This window comes from Columba livia, chromosome Z (genome assembly GCF_036013475.1).
Source record: "Columba livia isolate bColLiv1 breed racing homer chromosome Z, bColLiv1.pat.W.v2, whole genome shotgun sequence".
Classification (NCBI taxonomy): domain Eukaryota; kingdom Metazoa; phylum Chordata; class Aves; order Columbiformes; family Columbidae; genus Columba; species Columba livia.
The window spans coordinates 78,138,724-78,160,677 of record NC_088642.1 but is presented as its reverse complement, the minus strand read 5'-3'; the positions used below and the strand labels follow the sequence as shown (position 1 = coordinate 78,160,677).

General features: G+C 36.6%; 1 protein-coding gene across 6 annotated transcripts in view; it reads right to left on the bottom strand.

Annotated features, from left to right (window-relative positions):
* XRCC4 (X-ray repair cross complementing 4) overlaps positions 1-21,954 on the bottom strand; it is a 188,131-nt gene that overhangs the window by 164,045 nt on the left and 2,132 nt on the right. For 4 of the 6 annotated variants that reach the window (XM_065046459.1, XM_065046463.1, XM_065046464.1 and 1 more), the window contains exon 2: positions 5,022-5,171. In XM_065046459.1, coding sequence (XP_064902531.1) covers positions 5,022-5,160 — 139 coding nt within the window. In that variant the 5' untranslated portion in view covers positions 5,161-5,171. Of the gene's footprint in view, positions 1-5,021; positions 5,172-6,124; positions 10,180-10,210; positions 10,341-13,500; positions 13,983-21,954 lie in introns of those variants that run through there. The other 2 variants (XM_065046460.1, XM_065046461.1) reach the window with 2 other exon arrangements.

Here is a 21,954-nt window from a genome sequence, read left to right as displayed (position 1 = left end):
ATGAACCATTTTGGGGGCTTGGATGAAGTGATCTTTGAGAAGAATCAACAATTTCTCCTGGACCCTTTTTCTCTACAGAGCCTTATTCCATGGGATTCATTTAAAGAGATCCCAGAAGAGATCAAAGTGTGCTCTCTTGAAATCTAGGGTCATCATCCTGCATTTTACTCCATTCCCTTGTCTCACAACGTTGAACTCTACCAACTCAATACAACTGCAGCCAAAGGCTGACCCCAGCTTTGACTGTTCATAAGCATCAGCTTTTGTAATCCTCCTCTCTACACCTCTCAAAATATGGAAAATATGTGGACTTTACTGATCTTAGACTTCACTGAGGGGGTTTTCGTTATTTGCTTGTTTTGGGGGGATGTTGTGTTTTTTTTTCTTTTTTTTTTTTTTCCTTCAATAACAGATCATAATAATTAGTTAAGTCATTTGTTGACATACACATCAACTATTTGTGCACAAAAAAATAAATACTCCTTGCTAATTAACTTAAGACATAACAACATGTCTGCAAAATCTGATAAGGCAGATCAGCCGTTAACACCCAGCTATGTAAATCTGTTTATAAGACTGAGGTGAATAGCTGGGTGAAAAGGAGATGCAGGTGGCAAGAGAGTGTGCTAACGTTACCACTGCAAAGAAACGGTAAAACGATTCCCTTCTGTGGAAAACCTGAGCCTGCAGATACCCTTAGTTAAGAGGATAAACCGGTGGGTGAGAATCACATTAGTTACCCCTAGAACAAGGCTTTTTTCCCCCTAGGCAGATTCAAATGTGTTAGGTCCTTCAAAAGTTAAAAAGCAAAGGGATGCAAGGGAACTTAATTGCTCTGGAGTTCATAAGAGGAAAAAAATAGGCTCAATAAATGTAAGCAAGTCAGTCTTTGACATGTTAAGTTGCGAAGTGTCAGGCCTATGGCAGTACAAAGTCTGTCACAAAGTTCCCCGTATTGTCCTTAAGAGACAATGCTTAAAATTGAGTGTTCTCTGCTTCCCTCTTCTTTTAAAAAGACAAGAAGAAACCTGTCATACTAGCTTAACATAAAGTAAAAGGAGAAGGCATCATACTTTATATCTTATGAAGTCTGCAACAACACAAACATCGAGCAGATTTCAGAAAATATCAGGAATATCATTTTACATTAAAAATAATATAGGAATACTGTGAAGCATGTGTTAGAATAAACCAGAAATAAAGTAACTTAATAATCAGTACTCCTAGAGTGGAGGAGATGCTTCTATCCTTACATTTTAAGTCACATTATCTATATTGCAGAGAAGGAAAAAGAATGGAGGAGCCTGGAAAAAAAGAGGCCAGTGAGAAATGTGGCGTATTATAACTGTATGTTCCTACAGATTTGTAAACTTAAGGCATGTGCACTTCGTAAAAGCACATCTCCCAGAACAGAAACTGTATTTTGCTGTCTGCTACCGCAGATGTAATAGACAATCATGCATAAATATTTTTGTATACAGTCTAATGCTGATGAGCTTTAGGGAACTGAAATTCTCTGAGACACCTAATAAACAAAATATTAAAAGCATTTATATTTTATCATCATAATTTGAAGAACATGTCACACTTTTCAAATTTATTCCTACAACCCAAGAATAAAAATTTAAACAGAGCAAAAAGTAAGCAGTGGCTTTCTTAACTAAGTTGGGCTTTAAAAAAAATCTTTATGAAAGTGGACACAGAGAAATGGACAACATATAACAATCCTTTTTCCACTGGATGGACATCACAACCATTTTTCCTAGAATGTAAAACCCTTTCCTAACACATGAAGAGAGAAAAGCTAAGACAGAGGCCCATGCATACAGCCAGCTAGCACTTGTCCTACAAAGAGAACGCTGGAGCGCAAAGCCACACAGTTTAGCTGCAATGCTGCATCACTGCCTCCTTCCCTGTGCACCAGGCACATCCACAGCTGGCGTACAGGGCCACAAACAAGAGCAAAGCCAGCATGCAGCACTGCAAACATGAAAAGACTGACAAGCAGGCAACTATGTCAAAATCAGTTGTGCATTAATCCTCATACATTAAGGTACGAATTTGTAAACAGGACTTGGTACCATTACAAACAGCACTGCAAAGCTGGAAGCTGTAAACTTACACCAGCCATTGCATGCGCCATCAGTTCTTCCCTACCTCATCCTGAGCAAAGCCAAGTGTTCTACCCCAGCCTTAACAGAGCTGAACACATCTAAGCATCTTAGATGAAGTAGTAAAAGTATTTTCCAATATTCTGAAAACTTATTTCAAGCATGAAACAGGTATTAACAGAAAGGCTTAAAACTTGAACAGCTGCCAGCTACTTTATTTTTTTTTATTTTTAACTGAAAGCAGCACTTTTAATGTTCATATAAAGAATAATACAGTGGAACTACTGTCAGGAAAAAGTTAAGCCTACTAGCCAGTGAAGAATTGGGGCTACAGTTATGGTCACCACTCACCTTGAAGAGCTTACAATCCACTACAAATAGCAAGAATTGAGTGAGAAATGGCAAGAAATTTACCATAAAAACATTTATATTTTATTATAAGCTAGAGCCACCAATTATTTCCTCTTTAGCTAGCTTATTTCTTGTACAGGACATGAAACAAGAACTGAGAGAGCAAAGGCCACGAGTAAGTTTGCAATCCCTATATGCCCCCCAAAGCAGTAGAGACAGAAGTGTGTAATCCTTTGCAGTATGAAGCAGATATAAAAAATTAGTTGGAAATAATTGCAAAACAAAGTGTTTGTCTAGTATAATGATTTTGACACCGGCAAAAAAACAGATAAACTTTAAATGAAATTAAGAAAGTTAAAAAACTACAGATATTACTATACTGCAATAGAGCACTACTATGTCTCCTGTGGTGTCCGTACATGCTACATTTTCCCGTATCTTATAAAACTAGTAGAACTGATAAATTTTCACAGAAACATGAAATGTATAGATCGACATATCTGTAATACTTTAACCCAGTAACAAAATAATACATTAGATCACATTGCATTTTTGAGAGCTTCCCTTTCCCCGAGGATTTGACTTTTTTATTTCCCTCCTTAAATATGACTCCCAATACTTTTCATCATCACATTAGATATTCAAAACCATGAAAGACAACCCCATCAGCAACTCTCATTCACTTCCTGGTAGGTTTTGCCAAGCAAAATAATCCACAGCATAGGAAACCCAAACGGGATTTCCCAAAGCAAGAATTTTCTGACCACTGCTCTCCTCCCTCCCAAGTTTTAAATTTAGCAACCAAGCAGCCTCAAGCGTGACGTAACAACTTCAAAAAAACTGATTAAAAACAACACTGAGTGTAGGAAAACACAGATCTGTGTGCTCTCATGCACAGGAGCTTAAACTCCTAATGAAACTATCCAAACAATTAAAAATTCAATAGGGTTTCCTTAGAAACAGATCAGATTCTTGCAGAGGAAATAGAAGCTCTGTGCTTTGGATGAGTACCCAGTGCCCATGCTAAACTGTTGCAGGTTTTCTTCTTTCCTTTTAATAGAGTGAGGTCATCTCCCTCTCACTGGTCCTTCGTTTTGGGAAATGATCATCCAGCCATTCTGCCAGATTCAGGAAATTAACAAAATGAGAACTGTGTCTACATGTTTTTTCTATACTGCTCCAGTTACAGTAACATAGGTTTTGCTTAGAAAAATAACAACTTTAAGGATCAGCTTTTTTGTGTATTTTGAGCTGAGGATTTTAAAAGTTACATAAGTACAATCAGGAAAGCTCTCCAACAGAAAAACTAGTGTGCTCAATTAGCTAAGTACTTGTAAATGTTAACATCCTTTTTTGTTATTTTGGAAATGTACAGCTTGACTATAACGCTGTCGAATCAAGGGAAAAAAAACACTTTTTGTATCAGACTACAGGGAACCAGTGCTGGAATATATGCATTTGTCTTGTGCAGAAACTCCCAATTAATAGCATTTGAAATGTTAAAAGGAGTATGGAAGAGCAGATTTAATACCTATCTAGACATATTTTAAGTTAGTCTTACTTCCTGGGTTTGAAGGAAAAAAGGTAAAAATTGTATTCAAAAGAAGGTTAAGGAATGATTAAGCTTTCTTTTATACACAAGTACTACATCTACACACACATAATCTGTATATGTGTATATATATACACAAAGCACTATTTTTATATAGAGAGATTAGATATATAATGCCTATTTAAAAGCTTGGCTCATACAGGAACTGAGGAGAAATAAGCAGGGAGAAGGAAGGAACCACAACAACATCTATTCTTTTACTTCAGAAAAAGAGTCAAGAAAATGTTTTTGCATACACTATGCTGTAAAATATATAATTCTTTCATTCCTTTGAAATATTTTTGCCACTGAGAGAAGGGGTTTTGATCAAGTATTAAACAGATTTCTAAAGGAACACACAAATCTTCCCATCTCTCACTAGCTGTGAGAGAAACATGCACATTTTAAGAGACCCATCCTCTTATTCAGGTCTCTGAGTGGGGAAAAAAATCCCATAGGCTATTTTTTATTCTTCTAATAGCTTACATCCAGGAAAAAAATATGTTTTCTTTCCCCTTCTCCTTCCCAAAAATTCACCTGAGTACCAAATACAGCTACCTTTAATTATTACGATTTTGTCAAACCATTTATAAAACATCTCCAATTATATGCTTCCTGAACGATAATTTGCAAATAAAAGTTGCATGATGCATTTGTTCAAGGATCTGGAGAACACACATAGGCAGTACTGCAATATAACTCCAAGAAACTATGTTCTTGAGAAAAAGCAAAATATTGCATGTCCGTATGCTAAATTAATTAGTATAAAGTTTGACATTCAATCTTTACAGTTTTGAAAGATCTCTGAACACATCCCAAAAGATCATGAACCTCACCTCCTCTATCACCAGAGAGAGCTGATGCCCGTAGAAAGTTTTTGATGCAATTTGTGGGTCACAGTTTAGAAAGTGTTTAAAAATATTGATAAAGAACAGTAATAATTTCAAACATTTTTTTTCTATTATTACCTGTCCCAGTCCATGCACATTGACCATCACTAAGTACTATACCAAAACCAGTGCCTAAATCTTTTTCCCAAGATACTTGTAGAAAATATGTTGCTTCTGGATCAGAAACTGGATGAATTCTGTTCAAAATCTTCTCCATTTCCCAGACACCTGTTTAGGAAGTAAAATAATCTTGTTATAACCAATGGTTTATTTTCCAGAGGTACTTAGCAATTCTACATAACTCACTTAAAAAAAAAAAAAAAAAGTATATCTATATCTATATATATATAGATATGTATAAGCATACTTAGAATTTTGTTTTACTTTCCTACTCAGATTCAGTTTTTCAGAGAACTGATTATATTTCCAAACAAATATGGACTGAAATAAGTAATTCTTAAAAGAACAGTCCCAACAATCAAATATATTTGAATAGTCCCAAATTAAGAAACTAAGTGTCAAGAAGTTAGAGAACAGAAAATTTCCCCATGGCTATGCTTTTAACTTACTGTCCACTATCACACAACATACAGCACGTGGAATATAAATCAAAATAATCAACATTCATCTGGAAGACTCTCGCATGAAAGCACACTACGTAGCTTCATTGCAAAGCAGAGGTTGTAGTGCCTGCCAGCAACAACCAGATAAATTATCTGAAAAAACGGATGGTGCAGAGAACAAAATTTATGATGCTACAGTTAATTTTTTGCACAATATCAAAGCAACTTGGCAATCCGGGCTTGACATAAGACCTTCTAAAGAATCCCATGTATTTATGTGTAGTATAATCTGACAATAATGAATCTTTACATTACTCAAGAAATTTAAAACTGCATCGGGCAATTTGCTCCACTGAATAACAAAGAAACAGCCAATTCTGAATATTTTCCTTGACAATGCTTCATGTTGTCCAGTACCTGAAAAGCTTGTTTTGGAGCGCTCAGTTGTTTGGCTTTTTTAAGATTAATGAAGTGAATGAAAAATGGTTAAAATAAAATGTATTGATAAAAGCAGGAAAACCACAACTGAGGCATTTGGTGCTTGGTGCAAAAGCAGTTGTGGTTTTGGACTGTGAATTTTAAATCATAACATAACTATTACAATTAATACATTTTTACCAATGAGAAATAATATTGTTTATTCCTGTAGCATAAAAATACAGGCTCCAGGATCTTCCAAACTCTTGGAGAGCATTTTTCTGCATCCTGATGATTGCGGAAGTATTTTCCCTGCAAAAAGTTGTCGAGATGCTTGAAGAAGTGGAAGCCAGTTGGCAAGAGATCAGGTGAACATGGCAGTTGAGGCAAAATTTCGTAGCCCAATTCTTCCGCTTTTGAAGTGTTGGTAGTGTGATGTGTGGTCCGGCATTGCTGTGGAGAAGAAGTGGGCCCTTTCTGTTGGCCGATACTGCTTGCAGGCGTTGCAGATTTCAGCGCCTCTCATCAATTTGCTGAGCAACCTTCTCAGGTGGAATGGTTTTGCTGGAATTCAGAAAGCTGTGGATCAGGCTGGCAGCAAAGCACCAAACAGTGATCACGACCTTTTTGGGTGCAAGTTTGGCTTTGGGAAATGCTTTGGAGGTTCTTCTCAGTCCAACCACCAAGCTGGTCATTGCCTGTTGTTGTATAAAATCCACCTCTTGTCGCACATCACAATCCAATCAAGAAATGCTTCATTGTTCTTGGATAGAATAAAAGACGACGACACTTCAAAACAATTATTTTTTTTTATTTTCAGTCAGCTCATGAGCACCTCGAGCTTTTTCACCTTGCCAATTTGCTTCAAATGCCGAATGACTACGGAAGGGTCAACATCGACTTCTTTGGCAACTGCGCGTGCAGCTGTAAGGGGATTGGCTTCAATGATTGCTCTCCATTGGTTGTTGTCACCTTCCGGCCACTACACTTCTCATCTGCAAGGCTCTCGTCTCCTTTGCAAGTCGCGAGTTGCCTCCGCTGCTTTACAGCCCTTTTTTAACTCAAATAATAAAGTCTAACATAATTTCTATAGTCTAAAATAAATTTCAAATAAAAAGGAAATAAGAAGTCAGTAGCAAAAACACAAAGCGAGAAAAGCACATTAAAATGATGTATAACATAACTATATTTATTTAAGAATGTATTCCAATATCAAATGGCAAATTTCAACAGTGGAAAAACCACAATGCCTTTTGCACCAACTTGAGTACAAATATGCTTGGACAGGTTAGGTATTAAAAGCTCCATCAAGTTTTCCATCCAAAATGTAGCAATAAGCCATTATGATGAGCCTCAGTTCAGGCCCTGAGAGGACTCCGGTTTTTGAGCAGCAGTAGAGGGAAGCTCTTTCTTTGCTTGTGGACATTGAGAACCAAATCCGAAACCAGATATAAATACCACTAGCCTGCCAAAAAGTTGGCATTTTCAGGTTATGAGGGACAGTTTTAATGGCAGTTGACTGCAGTGTCTGACCGTGGCTCAACTGTGCTCCCAAAAACATTTGAAAATGTCTTTCCCTTTTCCAGGAGTGCACAGTATCCAAAAGCACCAAAATACAATAATATAAGACTTGTTTTGCAAGCATAAATCTGCATTAACAGCTAGACAACAGCTGCATGGTCAGTAATATAAACATTCACTATAAATATCAGTAAGGTTAATGAAACAACAAATTAACTACTTCCAATGGCTACCTAAACCACAATATATATCAGCATGGACTAACAAATAGCATTTCTAAACAATAAGAGGAACATCACGTAAAGCGCCTGCTACAAATTCCAGGCTGAACTTTGGCTAAAATATGTCACCAGGCACTTTCTGCATTCCTGACTACTCATTACATTTTCATCACCAAATACTCAAAGCGCTAACTTTATTTTCCAGCTTAAAGCTTAAGTACACACAAGCACCATAATATTTCCATGTTTAGAATATTTTTCTGAAGAGATTAGTATTCAAAAGCTATGGTGGAAGGAAATAAATCATGTACATAGAGCTAAAAATCATAAATTCTTGGCAAAAACGGTAAGAGGGACGACTTTACTATTTACAACCATAAACCACCACTTATGCTATTACAGATGCCATACGCCATATTTCTATTCACAGAAAATGCACCAAAAACTAAAAAGTTACTTAAAAGCAATATTAAAAAATTAAAGTCAAAAAACTATCTTCCACATCACCGAGTTACTGAGCATTTATGAAAATCTACAGTATGTATGTGCACCTGTAAGCAAGAACCAAATGAAATATTTGGGGCATGGAGGTCTGGAACAAGGCCTTTGCAATCATAAAACCAAAGTAATGATAAAGATTTGTAGTGCACTGACTGCCTAGACCTAGGTCAATAACGAGCACAGGACAGGAAGCTCAAGTTATGTGCGTAGTAAGTTTAAGGACACAGGCATGTATTCTGCTTTCTCTGCCACATTCCATTTTGCTTGTTCTGGAAAAACACAGTATCTCTCATGAAATATTTTTGTTAGAGTCCTTCTCTGAAAGACAAGGTTTTCAAAAAGACTTACTTATTCATTTTTACTCTAAGATTGTTGAACAGTTTCACGCAACCCGGACAGACAGCATACAAAGTACTGACACATATATATATGTATGTATACATGTCAAAAGGGAGGGTTTGTTGGTCGCATTTGATTCTTATCACGAAGCAGAGCAGCATTCAGCGAAAAACACCTGCACCACAGGCTTTGTTTTTAATGTAGACTGTTTATAACAGAAAGCAAAGCAAGAGAGTCAGACTTTCTATTTATATGAAGACAAATAGAAAGTAGTGTCAGTCCTCAGACAGAAAAAAATATTTCAAGAGTCACATAGGAAAGAAAATGTATTTATTTACTTAAAGATGTACTAACAAGGCCTCTAAGGCCTGCAATTAATTTCATTTGATATCATAATACTGTGGTTCCCATGCATCCATCTTCACACATTAGCACTTCACTCACATGATGCAGAACAGCTAAAATGCAGACTGCTTAGACACCATTCTTAAGAGGTCAGTTGCCAGCATAAGGGATGGGCTTGTTAACAGAACCGAGAAAGCCTCCTTACTATTTGTATACCTGTGGTAAAACACAACTTCCATAAAAACAAACCTACTGTGGAGACAACACAGAAAAATGTTCTGTCTGTCATAATAAAATGCAAAATACTGTTGTTACAATATTCCATCTTTTATTGTGCATCTTTGAACAAAGAATTTTACAAGAGAGCATAAAATGAAAATACTTTTTCTCTCAGCTTTTATCTCCTCCATTGTGCTCAATGACCTTTTGAGAGGAGTATCGGCTGTTACTTCATCTTTAGAAACTGCCTCACAAAGCAGCGCTCAGCCTTGTTTGAGATTTCCAAGCACTCAACTGTTCCACCTCATAAGCAAAAGCTTAAGGATTCTTGGCTGTATAAAATGGCTATTGTTTACTTCTCTTCAAGAGGAAGAAACCTTCTTCATGAAAATTAGTCTGACCTACACAGCATACACAAACATCACTGCAAACAAAAACATTGTACATTACTGCTTTTTTAAAACCTGCTTGTAAAAATAAAAAATAAACCCCCAAACAAACAAGAACACACAAACAAACAAAACAAACACCACACGACACACAAATCCCCCTTTCCTCAATTCTCCCAACAACACAACTCTTCCAGAGTTTAGTGTAGAGTTTAGCGTATTGTTGAGTAACTGGATACACCACACACAGCTAAACTGCTAATAAAGGGAAAAATAGCACAGGAGCTACGTAACTATCTAGCAACTAGAAATTACCACTAATGAGAGAAAAAATACAGGAACTAAATCATACTCTGTTCCGTATTTATTTACTATAAGGTGAGAGCATGCATCTCATCCACTCTAAAGGCAAAACTTAATAAGATATGTACACCAGTATATTTCCAAAATAAGAATTTCAGAGGGAGGAAGTTGGACATGGCACTTGAACACCCTGTACGTTCACAGGATTCACAAATAACTTTGTTCAACATCTTGAGAAGATACATCGCTATGTCAAGAAATGAAGAAAATTAAACCACTCCCTTTATAACTAACATTTCTTGATTCACCTGCCTGCTTACTTCCAGGTGTTTAAAAAATATGAACCCAATTGCAGAGATATAGTGATTTCAAATTAGGGGCATCTGTTTGAAACACTCTGTATATGCTCTTACCACCCCATGAGCCCTCAACACACCAAGCATACACACCTCCAAGAAATTTGTTTGAATCTACACTTCTCCAGTCATTTCCACAGAAGATACCATATATATGTAGATCGGACAGTAGCTCCCATTGTTGTGGTTGATATCATTATCTCCCAAACTCTAACTGTAGATTCTAAAAGTAAAAGCAAAACAAAATAAAGAAACCCCCGAAACAACAACAACGAAAACAAAACACAAAACAAAACAACAAACAAAAACCAAAACAAAAAAGTACATTCCAACCTGCTATCAAATAATGCTTTTAAAGGCCACTTATTCAATGGAATAATTCACTGTCCTAACCAGCACACATGCAAAATTCCAGCATGTGCTTGTCTAAGAATCTACTTTTATACATTCAAAAAGCAGTCCCACTAGAAATATTACTAGTAAATTTTTAAATGAGTGCCAAACCATTTCTCTGTTGTGGCTGTTGTCTCAGTCCATTAACGCTACACCTAAAACTGAAGTATAAGAAGTCACAGCTGTTTTAAGTGCTCTGGGCCAGACACTCAGCCAGAACAAAATAACTGCAGATGTACTGACAAAGGAGCCTGAAAAATACATGTCAACTTGGGACCTGATCTTCCAGAGAACTGGTCACACCAGCATGTAGGAGCTGGCACTGCTTTTTATGATTTTACTAGCATCCCCATCTACATCAAGTCATAATTTCATTTTGAGAGACAGCCAAAAATATAAAGGATGAGAGAGAGTTGAAACTTTAGGAGTCTACACTTCTACATATTTGGGTGCAAAGGTAGGGACACAGGTAAAACCTCTATTAATGCTCAAAATGGTTAAAACAGCCACCTAAATTTTGGCACTTTCACTACTTAACAGTCCAGATTCTGCTGAGGCTTATTAAAAAAAAAAAAAAGAATCATTTAATAAAACCAGGCTATTTTTATAGCTATCCAACAAACTAAATTACCGAAATCACAATCTAAAAGCACCTCTGCGTCTATCAGACCAGAGGAGTACCTTTGAGTACCATGCAATATTCAGCAATGCTGCCTATGTAGGTTCGTACTGTTCACTGTCTCAATAAAATGAGAGCAGTCAGTACTTTCTTCCTCCCTTAATTACAATAAAGAAAAAAAAAAAAGCGCTGCAGAGAAACTGGCCATTAGAAAGCCAGTGTTTTTCTCCTTAAGGGCACAGGAGGTCACAGCACATTACCAGCACCTCACCAAGTCAGAGCCAAGGATCTGAGACAAGCTTGCAGGTGGGAACAGTTGAGTCCCACCCCAAATTTGTAAATCAGAGGCTTTATTGAGGCCTTCGAACAGTTGAGGATTGAGCTGTTTATCTTTAGCACTTTGTCCTTTTGGTCTTTGGCTTCTATGATCTATATTAGGCAATGTTTCTTTCTGAGGAGAAATCAGCTGTTGGCTGGTGTGCAATTGACTGGTGTCTACTCTCCGAACAAACAGCGTACACAGTTGCTTCTGAATAAACAAGACACTTTTAAAATTGGTTTACAAAGAATTTTATATGTTGTTTTGGATAGCACTAGGCATACACCAAAAGCCAAATCTTTTAGGCTGCTCCAACACAGCATCATTGATAATATTTTGAACTTCAACATTTTATTTTTTCCATGCAGACTAATGGCTTTTTTTTTTTCCCAATTGCTTTGGCTGCAGGTGTTCCAAACTTCAGCAGTTATGCATGGAAGGCTACTTACTGATCAGAAAGAGCTACTATATCTGTCTAAAGGAGCAATTAACTTAAGTGCTTTCTTGTTGAGAAAAACAGGGAGCTATCCACAGTGTGTTCAGAATAGAAGATGAGCACACACAGCACACTGCTATTGAAGTCTATAATTGGATCCCCTCTGTCATTGGCTTGACCACAACATACACTACAAATCAGAATCTAATAATCAGAAGAAAGTGTATAGTTAACCTATGATCAGGTGCTATTCAGGAGATGCTATATGTACTTATAAACGGATTATTTGAGATTTAACCAGTCAGGAAATACACAGATTGCTTTTAAAGATTAAAACTAGCTATTATCACACTTTCTAACAGAAGGAAATAAGATAATGTCTGTATTTATGAATATTTCTAGAGATATTCTTCATACAATTTTATATTCTCTCATGTTAATTTAAAATTCCATTAACTCCAATACTTCAAGAGGAAGAGAATTAATTATCTGTCAAAAACTTCAACTATGATTCAGTTAATCCAAGATGTACTATGCACCTAATAAGAACATCCTCATTTTTCTGTTCTTTTTACATGAAACAGATTGGGCCAACAAACATGAAGAAAAGAACACAGCATCCTTCCTATCACATCTCACAATAAGCATCCCATTCCCTTGGCCACAAGATTCGTTTGACACTGAAGAAAGATTCAATAACAAACTTCAGTTGTAAGTTAAAGATACATCTGGAGACCAAAGAAGATAAAACAGCTTGTATTCCTAATAAAATGTAGGGGGCTAACACATTTGTATGTTACACACAATCTAAATTATATCTAGTTGCTCTTTTGTTTAATTTTGTTCTATATTAAAAATACAAGGATCACAGTTTTGGCAATAACTTTTTTCTTGCAGATAAAGGAAATGAATCAAAAACTGGCACTGGATATGAAGAAGGGACTGAATGACTTTATAACTTTGTGCAGACGGCTGCATGGCCATTTAAAAGTTTCAGTCCTGCATGACAACATTTGATCAAGAGATTGACTTCAAGACAGCTGCAATCAAGACTCACATGGCTAACATCTCCCCCGCTCGCTTCCCACTGTTCCGTGACAGGCACAAAAGGATTGGAAACATGCACATACTTCTTTTTGTGCAACTGTCCAAAAAAAAAAAACAAACCCAAACCAAAAAACAGTCTTGAGCTTGTTAGACTTCATGGGTATGCAAGACTGGCCACAAAAGATCTGCAGTCTACGATAAGAAACAATCCTTGTCAGACTTATTTACTACAGTCACCAGCTGAAAAATGAGGAGAAACAGAAGGAAGCAGACAGTCAACAACCTTTATAGTAGGAATCATACTAACAAGCTTTGATCTTAATTGTAGCCTGGAGGCAAAGCCCACCCTGGTGTCTTTCATCCTCTTGAAGTCTCAGACCTAAACCACTACCAACTCCAGGCTTGCCAAGCTTACTCATAAGCATCTATACTAGGAAACAGTTTAAGCTATAACAAGGTTAAATAAAAGAAACAAACAAACAAAAAACACAGAAAAAAATAAACATCAAAGTGTGCAATTACACTAGTAAGTAAGGGAGTATCTGGATAGATTTCCAAAAGGCACAAACCTTTCTTTTTCACCCTCTTCTGTGAATTCTTCCCAACGCTAACCATTAAATGCGCTCGCTGTCAAATCCATGCTTTCCAAAATCCGTATCAAAAAAACCCTAAGGTTTCCCTAGATATATCAGGATACGCTAACTGAATGTTATAGACCTGTGAAAAATAAAATTAGGTCACATAATTGAAATATTCCCTGATGAAAAAGTTAATTTTAGTCCTGAAGTTAATAAAAAGCATGTCTAGAACTATGCAGGGATCAAAGATGACCACCAGACCAGCTTCAATGGGCAGATCTGGGATGCAAAGTCAGCAGGCGTGCCCAAGAGACCCAGACTCACCACCTTTTTTTTGCCTCTGGGAGGTGCAAGACCCAGTGAATCTTTTACAAACCTACTTCGGCAGTAGGTCAGCCTGGCTTTCCAAAGCCCTAACAAATCCAATGGTGGCATGAAGCCGCAACCTTCTTGCAACATTTTCTATTTATTAAGACAGATAACTGACTTTCTAATAAAAAAAAAAAAAAAAAAAAAAAAAAAAAAAAAAAAAAAATTTGCTGTAATCTCTCTGAAAAGACATGATCAAAAAATAATAAATAACAAAAAAATCAGAAAAAAGGAAACAAATCTCTACAGTTCTGCCAGATGCAACTTTTGTGCCTGCCATGTACAATTAGTAAGAACCATGATTTGGGAATTCCTAGTATCTTAGTCACATTTCCAAAAGTGTCTCTGAAGTTTTCAGTAACTATTTTCCATTTGAGTATGGAAAAAAAAAAAAAAAAAAGGCTCCATGTTTCAACCACCCTTCACTCATCCAAAAATACTCAGATACATATGTCTTTTTGATGTATATTTGGATAACATAGTAGTCTTGTTAAGGTATCATCTGTTTTCCAAAACACTGCCTTCTTTACGATTAAGTATTATCAGGATATTCTACACAAAACAAATCTGTCCTACAGACTTCCTTTGTTTTCTATTCTTCAGTCCCCATACAGAGCTATTATAACCCTAATCAGTTTGACAAGTTTCTGTAAATGTTTGACTTAACATCACTAAGCAATGGATTCTACTAAACAGTTGAATCCAGATTGAATTCAGATAGCTCCATAGGCAATAGTAACAATTCTGAAACAAGGCTAAAAGAAACAAAGAAATCAGGGTCAGCTAGATATGGATGGATATGATTCTATATGTAGGATTTCTGAAGAGCTTTGAAAAACTGAGCACAGTAACTTGAAAAAACAAGTAGCACCAAATGTAGCCACTTCAGTGGGACAAGAGCAGATATAAATATGAAGGCTTACATGTCCTTCCTCTTACCTCTACACCCAAACACTTTTCAAAGAGATGGATTATTTTAATTTCACGTCCCTGTCAAACTCATAAAAGATATGCCTACACTCTAAATTGCTTTATCTTGCAAAATGGTTTCCTAAGGCATTTTCTTTGAAGAAAATTCCTGTATTACCCCGTCTTTACTTAACTAAAGTTTTATTTTGTTTTTCTTTCCATTTGCTGTTTATCTACTGGAAAAGGTAACATCGATCTCCCTGAAAACAAAGAGCTCCCACTACTTTAATGTATTAATTTAAACATAGTAATTCATTTTGTTTCATCTGGCCCTTACAGAAATATAATTCACAAGACATTTTCAATGAACTGGGATATTCGCTTTCAATGCACTTCTATTTCAATTTTGCAGCTCTTTATTCAGGCATGTTTATCACTTTGCATGGAAAATAAATTGTGGTTTGGGTGGACCAGGCTGAGCGATCAGAATTTGAAGGTAAGGCAAAGAGACATCTGTCCATACTGAACATTGATTTCAGCTGTTTCCAGAAATAGGCACAGGTTCAGCTTTGCTTCTTTAACCTGCCTCAAACGTGAAGCCAGGAGTTTCAACAGATCAGGTAACACGACAGGATTATATGATGTCGGTGCCTTGTTGTATATCACCCTGAAAAGATACAAGAAATCCACAGAAAAGTGAGGCACAAGTTTAGCACAGGCTTTGTGAGAACGTACATTGGGCAAACCAAAATGGGGAAAAGCACCAGTCCATACCCAGGAACAATTGACATGTCGCTGTTTTATCAAGGAGGGGGCCTATTGCACAAGCGCCACAATCTCTGAGCAAACAAAAAGCTTTGTTTAAAAAAAAACAAAATAGATAATACAGAAATAGCAAATGCAGTGGCCACGGACTCTGCGTCCTAAGGAATCACATGTCTATTAGTTCGGTCTCAGTCAGCACTATGTCTACAAACCACATTTAGAAAGAAAAGAGGACATGAAGAGCTTCAGAAGAGTCATTCATACTTTTTACATATTAAATTCTATACATACAAATATAAAGTTTTTCGAGACATATTAGATCACTGCTTTTCTAAGTAGTTTTCCTGACTCTTTCATGTAGAACAAAAACAACCCCTGCACACCCTTCTCTCAAAAACTAAACCCAAGATGCTCAATGCCAAGCAGGGGGTCTACTTAAAGAAGCCAGCTTTTCAATATTAGTTTTCCCTCGGAACTACTACAGAATGCTAGCTTACACTGGAGTAAAAAGAAATTTGCAGACTAATATGAACACACAGCAGGGGCCTAGCAGTGGAAAAATGGCATTGGGAGTTGAACTGAGATTGCAAATAGGTACTTATTAGGAAAATACAGCACAAAAGTGATTTGACACTGCACCAGTTAGACACAGTTTTGAGATCTTCAAGTGAAAATTATTACAAGGTAAATCTGTGGAGCATCAGTGTTGAGGTCTCAAAAGTGTTTTTTTAAGACTGTAAGGAACTTCTTTCCCAGAAATGTTAAATCAGTTGTTATGGCATGATGACATAAAAAATTATGGGGTGGTGGGGCAGAAATTGAAACAGAACAAAAGGAAAAAATATTCTTAAAAATCAGTCTCAGTTAAGCTTAGGCTTCACTGCATGTGGGGTCACACTTCACCTTCACGCTGCTGTGCTTTCTGAACTGCAGAAGCAAAACAGAATCACTACTGCACATCACTGCATTACATGAAACAATTTACAATATTACAGAATGACTCTGAACTAGTGCAGGTAGATGATCACAAAAAACCCAGACCTTTGTGCAGAAGAGTCAATAAGCCACAGCTACAAGAAGATACAATTCCCCTACTGCATTTTCTTCCCTTTTAATATTACATGTACACTCATTTGTTTTGCACCATGAGGAACAAATATCACAATATGAATGTCAAATTAAGAGCCTATACTTAAAAAAATCCTCCCTCACCTCATTATTTATAGAAGAGGAAAAACAAACAAACAGAAAAAAAAAATGCACAACAGAAAACACCACACACACAAGAACACCAAAACAACACACATCTATTTTCAGGACAGTCAAGGTTAATAAAACAAATCCCTGGAACAGACAAGATTAAAGAAAGATTATAAATCGTAAAGCACAGTTTTCATCTATATACTTCCCTGACCAAGACAGAGGAAAAACAACAACAAAATACTCTTCTCTCTAACATTGCATTCAGGAGATTATGAAATGTAACTCAAGTAGGTCTATTACCAAGAGATGCATAAGAATGCTTCAGATGGTTCCTTGAGTCTTATCTCAAAAAAATAATTATCCTTTACGATAGCAATGCCTAGCTTTCACTGAAATTAACATTTTTAACCAATCTCCATTATGCCCGTGGCCACAGCGTGCTGTATTCTTAAATTGATGTTAAGTTTCACAGCTGGAGAAGGTTAATATGAGCCCACACAAGACAGTTTGCTGCCCACAACTACTATCTAGGCTTCCCTCATTGGCTTAGTCAACACAAATCTCTCCTCAGGTTTTTGTGAAGTTTCTACCATAAGCTAGACACAGCTGACAGCATTTGGAAAGCCGCACATTCCCTCTTTCCTGCCCAGCTACTGTGCTGAAAAGGGTGGCCTCTAAGATCCTTTTGTAGACCTGTAAACAAACAATCCCTTTCATAATATTCTGCATCATTTTTAAAAACAAATGCAGCCTGTGATAGGATATATAGCCTCACTCTTCTCCTCATTGCATTAATTTTTCCATCCCAAGATAGAAAGCAATTTGGCTGATGTCTAGATCAAGAACACAAAAGTTCTCAGTCTCTGCACTTTTAAAACCACATAAGATCAGCCTCCCTCTTTTACTATTTTACAGTCTCTGCTCGATCTTTGTGCTTTGTTGGAGGACACCTCTTCCCATAAAACTCACCTAGAAGTCTGCACAGCAGATTTAGAAGTATTCCAGTAATTTTCCAAACTTCGGAAATTTGGACTATTTAGTCAAATATTTTTTTGTTAAATTACTAGTATGCCTCTCAGAAGACAGCAACACAAGAGGCCCTTGCTTAGGCACACACATAATGAATTTTTTTTCAACTTGGAACTTCTCCTGCAAGTTACGTTCTATATGTTGAACATATTTGACTGTGTCAGATTGGCAAACAACAGTAATTTGTTTAGTACCACACATAATCCAGTATGTCTTTTATATCTTGCAATATTGTAGAGAGCACATCTGATACTAAATTACTCTGACAACCTTCAAATTCACAGAAGACTTTTGCCACCTTTCCTTTTTTTCATCTCATGTATTAGAGAAAAGGACGTGTTGAAGACTAAAATTCACAAAGACATCCTGATTACCATCACTAGGAGGTGAAGGACACCATTTCTTTACCCAGGAAAGGGACACAGCTCAGGTCGGCAGAAGGACCAGGGATGGAAGCAGAGCAAACCCTACTTTTGGTGCAAAAATTTTCATTTCATGAACCATTTTATGGTATTTTACAATATCTTTCTAAATGAGATTCTTTGTTATTTAGCAAAGTTAGCCCAAACCATAACATAAACGTGTATGCACATTATTTTACATTTTCCCCACAACAGCAGCACATTTTGCCAAATATAACAGAGAAGAAATTACAGCTGCATCTTATTAACCTTGGACATATAAGTAACAGTTTAAGACCTTAAAAATCCCAGCCTAAAATCACAGCAATTCCACTTACTCTTCAAGGACACATGGTGCTTTTTCATTTGGGGTTTCTGAGCTTTAACATTCCTGAGCTCTTTAAGAACATTCTCCACCTACTGCTAAGCCCTACGTGACAAGAGGAAAGGATTAAAATTTCTCATCCTCAAGTGTCACTGAAAGATAACAAGGACGTCAAAAATAGGCAATGAGACAAAACAGCAAGTGACCCCGTAACACCCGTGGCACAAGCAGGTTACACGTGACATAGTGAAGCCAACATGCAGTATGGTAAACCATTTTAAATTATCTCATCCACACTGAAATGGAAGTCTGTTGGTCAAAACAGTTGTCTGTTGGACAACTGTAAGCTATCCAGCATCATTGAAAGCCTGCGGGCAAGAGAAGACACCAGCAGCAGTGACACTGGGACTGTGTATGTCAGAAGAGGGGTTACAGTCACCTGTGTCACACACAGCATAATTATTTCTACAGCAAGGCCATTACACCATTTTATTTTTGCAAAAAGCTGGAAGGTGTTGCTAAATTGTGCAGTTAAACCTGGCATCAGCACATCAGTTGTATGTGACTTTATCTTCTCTTTATTATTTTTTTTTCCTTTTTAAATAATGCTTAACGGAAAAGCTTTGTTTTGCAAGTTGAAAGTAACTACTTAGATGTATATGTTTTAGTCCAGATAAATGCTTAAACTATAGAATTTAAATGCTCAGGCATTTTTAAAAATCATTGATGTACCTTTGCATACCACAATAGTGTTTAACTCATTAAGTTTAGTTCTTAAGTACTTCACCAACAGATATATTAGAATCATTTTGGACATCCAAGATGCTGCTATTCTGCTCACTTCACTATCAACACGAAAATAATTCCTGAAGTGCCTGTAACACCACAGCTTCATGTAGCAAATCACTCTCTACAACAGTAGTCCAAAATACTGAGCGTATAAAGTAAAAGGCAAGTGCCTTCTCCCTACAGTCTCGACAACATAGCCACCATCATCTGACCCAACGAATTAAGGTATCCCAGACTACAAACTCGGTATCTTTGTATCTCACATTGAGTATAGCGTAATAGCTGGCATATTCATTCCTTACAGTCTTTCAAGACCATAGTCAACTCCTATAAAACAGAAGTGCACATAATTCACAGAGTTTTATCATACTGATAGAGGACAACAATTTACACAAAATCTGCCATGAAAACTAGAAATTTTAAGGTATAGGAATTCCCGTTGTTTTATCAACATTCCTTATCATACATCACCTGACACAGAAAATGTCTGGTCATAATACTAGTTAAAGCACTTCTTCCAAGCACCTCTGATGTGAAGACCAAGGACTTAGTATTCTTTCTTGCTCAGAATAGCGAACTCCTAGTATTTTACACCTATTGTGGTCTGTCATGAATGTAGTGTGCACTTCTGCAAGCTAACAGAGAGATGCACAAACAAAAAAGGAGCCATACCCAAGCATAGCTATCTTTTTTCGTAAAACAGTACTGTGTTTTAATACCATTGCCAGTGTACAGAACGCTACATGTATGCCTGGATAATGCATATCCCTCAGGTTCCATTGCCTCCTAAACTAAACACATGTGTAGCTGTAGCAACTATGCAAATAAGATTTTATGCACTCAAGCTTGTAGTTGAAGACACTATAAACAACTGACATAGATATGATGTGAAAGCAAAAAAAAACCCAGCATGATCAGCTTTTGCCAATCATACAAACTAGCGTATCTCAGAAAAACCCACATGTTTATACTTTATTTGCAAATGACTTTTTTCACCTCATGTATACATATGCACACTTGTTACGCACCAAATTGTGTTTATACAGATGTACCTGTCATGCTAGTCACCTGCCTGTGATATTTTTAAACTATCTCCTTCAACACACCTACTTCTTATGAAAGTAAGAGACACAAGGGAAGATAAACACCTAGCCTCCCACACTGTTTTGTTATAATTCTTCCTGCATTTGAAAACAACCTAGAAGCTTAATCTTTGAAGCCACCTTTTTTTATTCTTCATTATACACACAAATTCCTTTGTGTGCTCTACTGCTTAAACACTCAACTGAACAGCAGGGAATCTCTTCACTGGCAAACCACACTTCTAAAACATTTCTTAATACATATGTACTACCAAGCACAGCCAATACCATTAAAACTCCTTTTAACAAAAACAGAAACCAACCATATGACAACAAGGAAAACCAGTATGCATCATACTGGTTTTATTTACCTAGTAGAATATGTCCATATAGATAGTTTAAACTTCCAATTTATTTTGCAATTTCGACAGACCATTATGCATATCCAGGCAATTCCTGTAGACACTACCCACTGAGCTATCCAGCCACTTGTAGTTGGTTTTCCATTAAAATACACAAACTAGGAGGGGAAAAACAAACAAAAAACACAAAACAAACCAAACAAAAAAAAATCCCTGCAGTAGCACCATCAGAAATGTCATATTTAAATCAATATCCTGTATGTATCACACTGTACCTCAGAAGAAACTGTCATGCTAGGTACACTGAGGCAGGTACACTGAAGTTTCCAGAAGGTTGGTAATAATCAAATGTCATTTTTCCCATAGGGCAAAATAAACAGCTGAAAATATTTAATATAGCAGGTAATCAGTGAAAATTATTCTGCAAATAGCTGAGACTTTTAGAAGCTTCACTTGCAAATTAAATTGCTAGGCTAAATAAAAAGCATTTTTGCAACAATCCGCATTGGATTTCATAGGTGAGCTTACCAGAAACTTTCAAAGTAGATACCAGTATACAAGAATTATCACACAAGGCATGTTTGCAAACACAACTACTGAACTAAAGGAAGCAAACTGACCACCTGGAACCAGACTTGACTACAGTGACCGAGAACTGACAGCTGCAGGCTCCTGTGCAGGTACAGAAACAATTTTTCAATGTCAGTAACTAATGCACATTCAGAAACCAAAAATGAAACCTAACAGGAAAACCAAACCAGTTTTGTTTTTCCAGCTCAGAGACACATAAACAAGTTCAAAAGTATTATTGCCTCTAAAATCTAGGGTAATGGTAACCATAAGAGGTTGAACTTGTTGGTGGTTGTAGTTACAACTTCTTTCACTTTAGAAATCTACCTTAATTTGACATCAAGCAAACACTTTCACATCAGGCTAACTAGATAATAAGGCTGTTTTGAGAACTGTCTTTCTGCATTTTAATTTAATTCCACTTTTCATGCAGAACCTTGATGCATGAATAAAATAAATTGATCTGGTGAATGTAATTCACTAACAGAACAGGACTAAGAAGTATGAATATGTTGTGACAAAATGACCACGCATCTTGGTGATTACCTGCTAAATCAATGGATAAATTTGCAAGTTAATGAACCTTCACAGTTACTAGACTTACATAAGAAAAATCAGAGCAAATCTAAAATCAATATCAT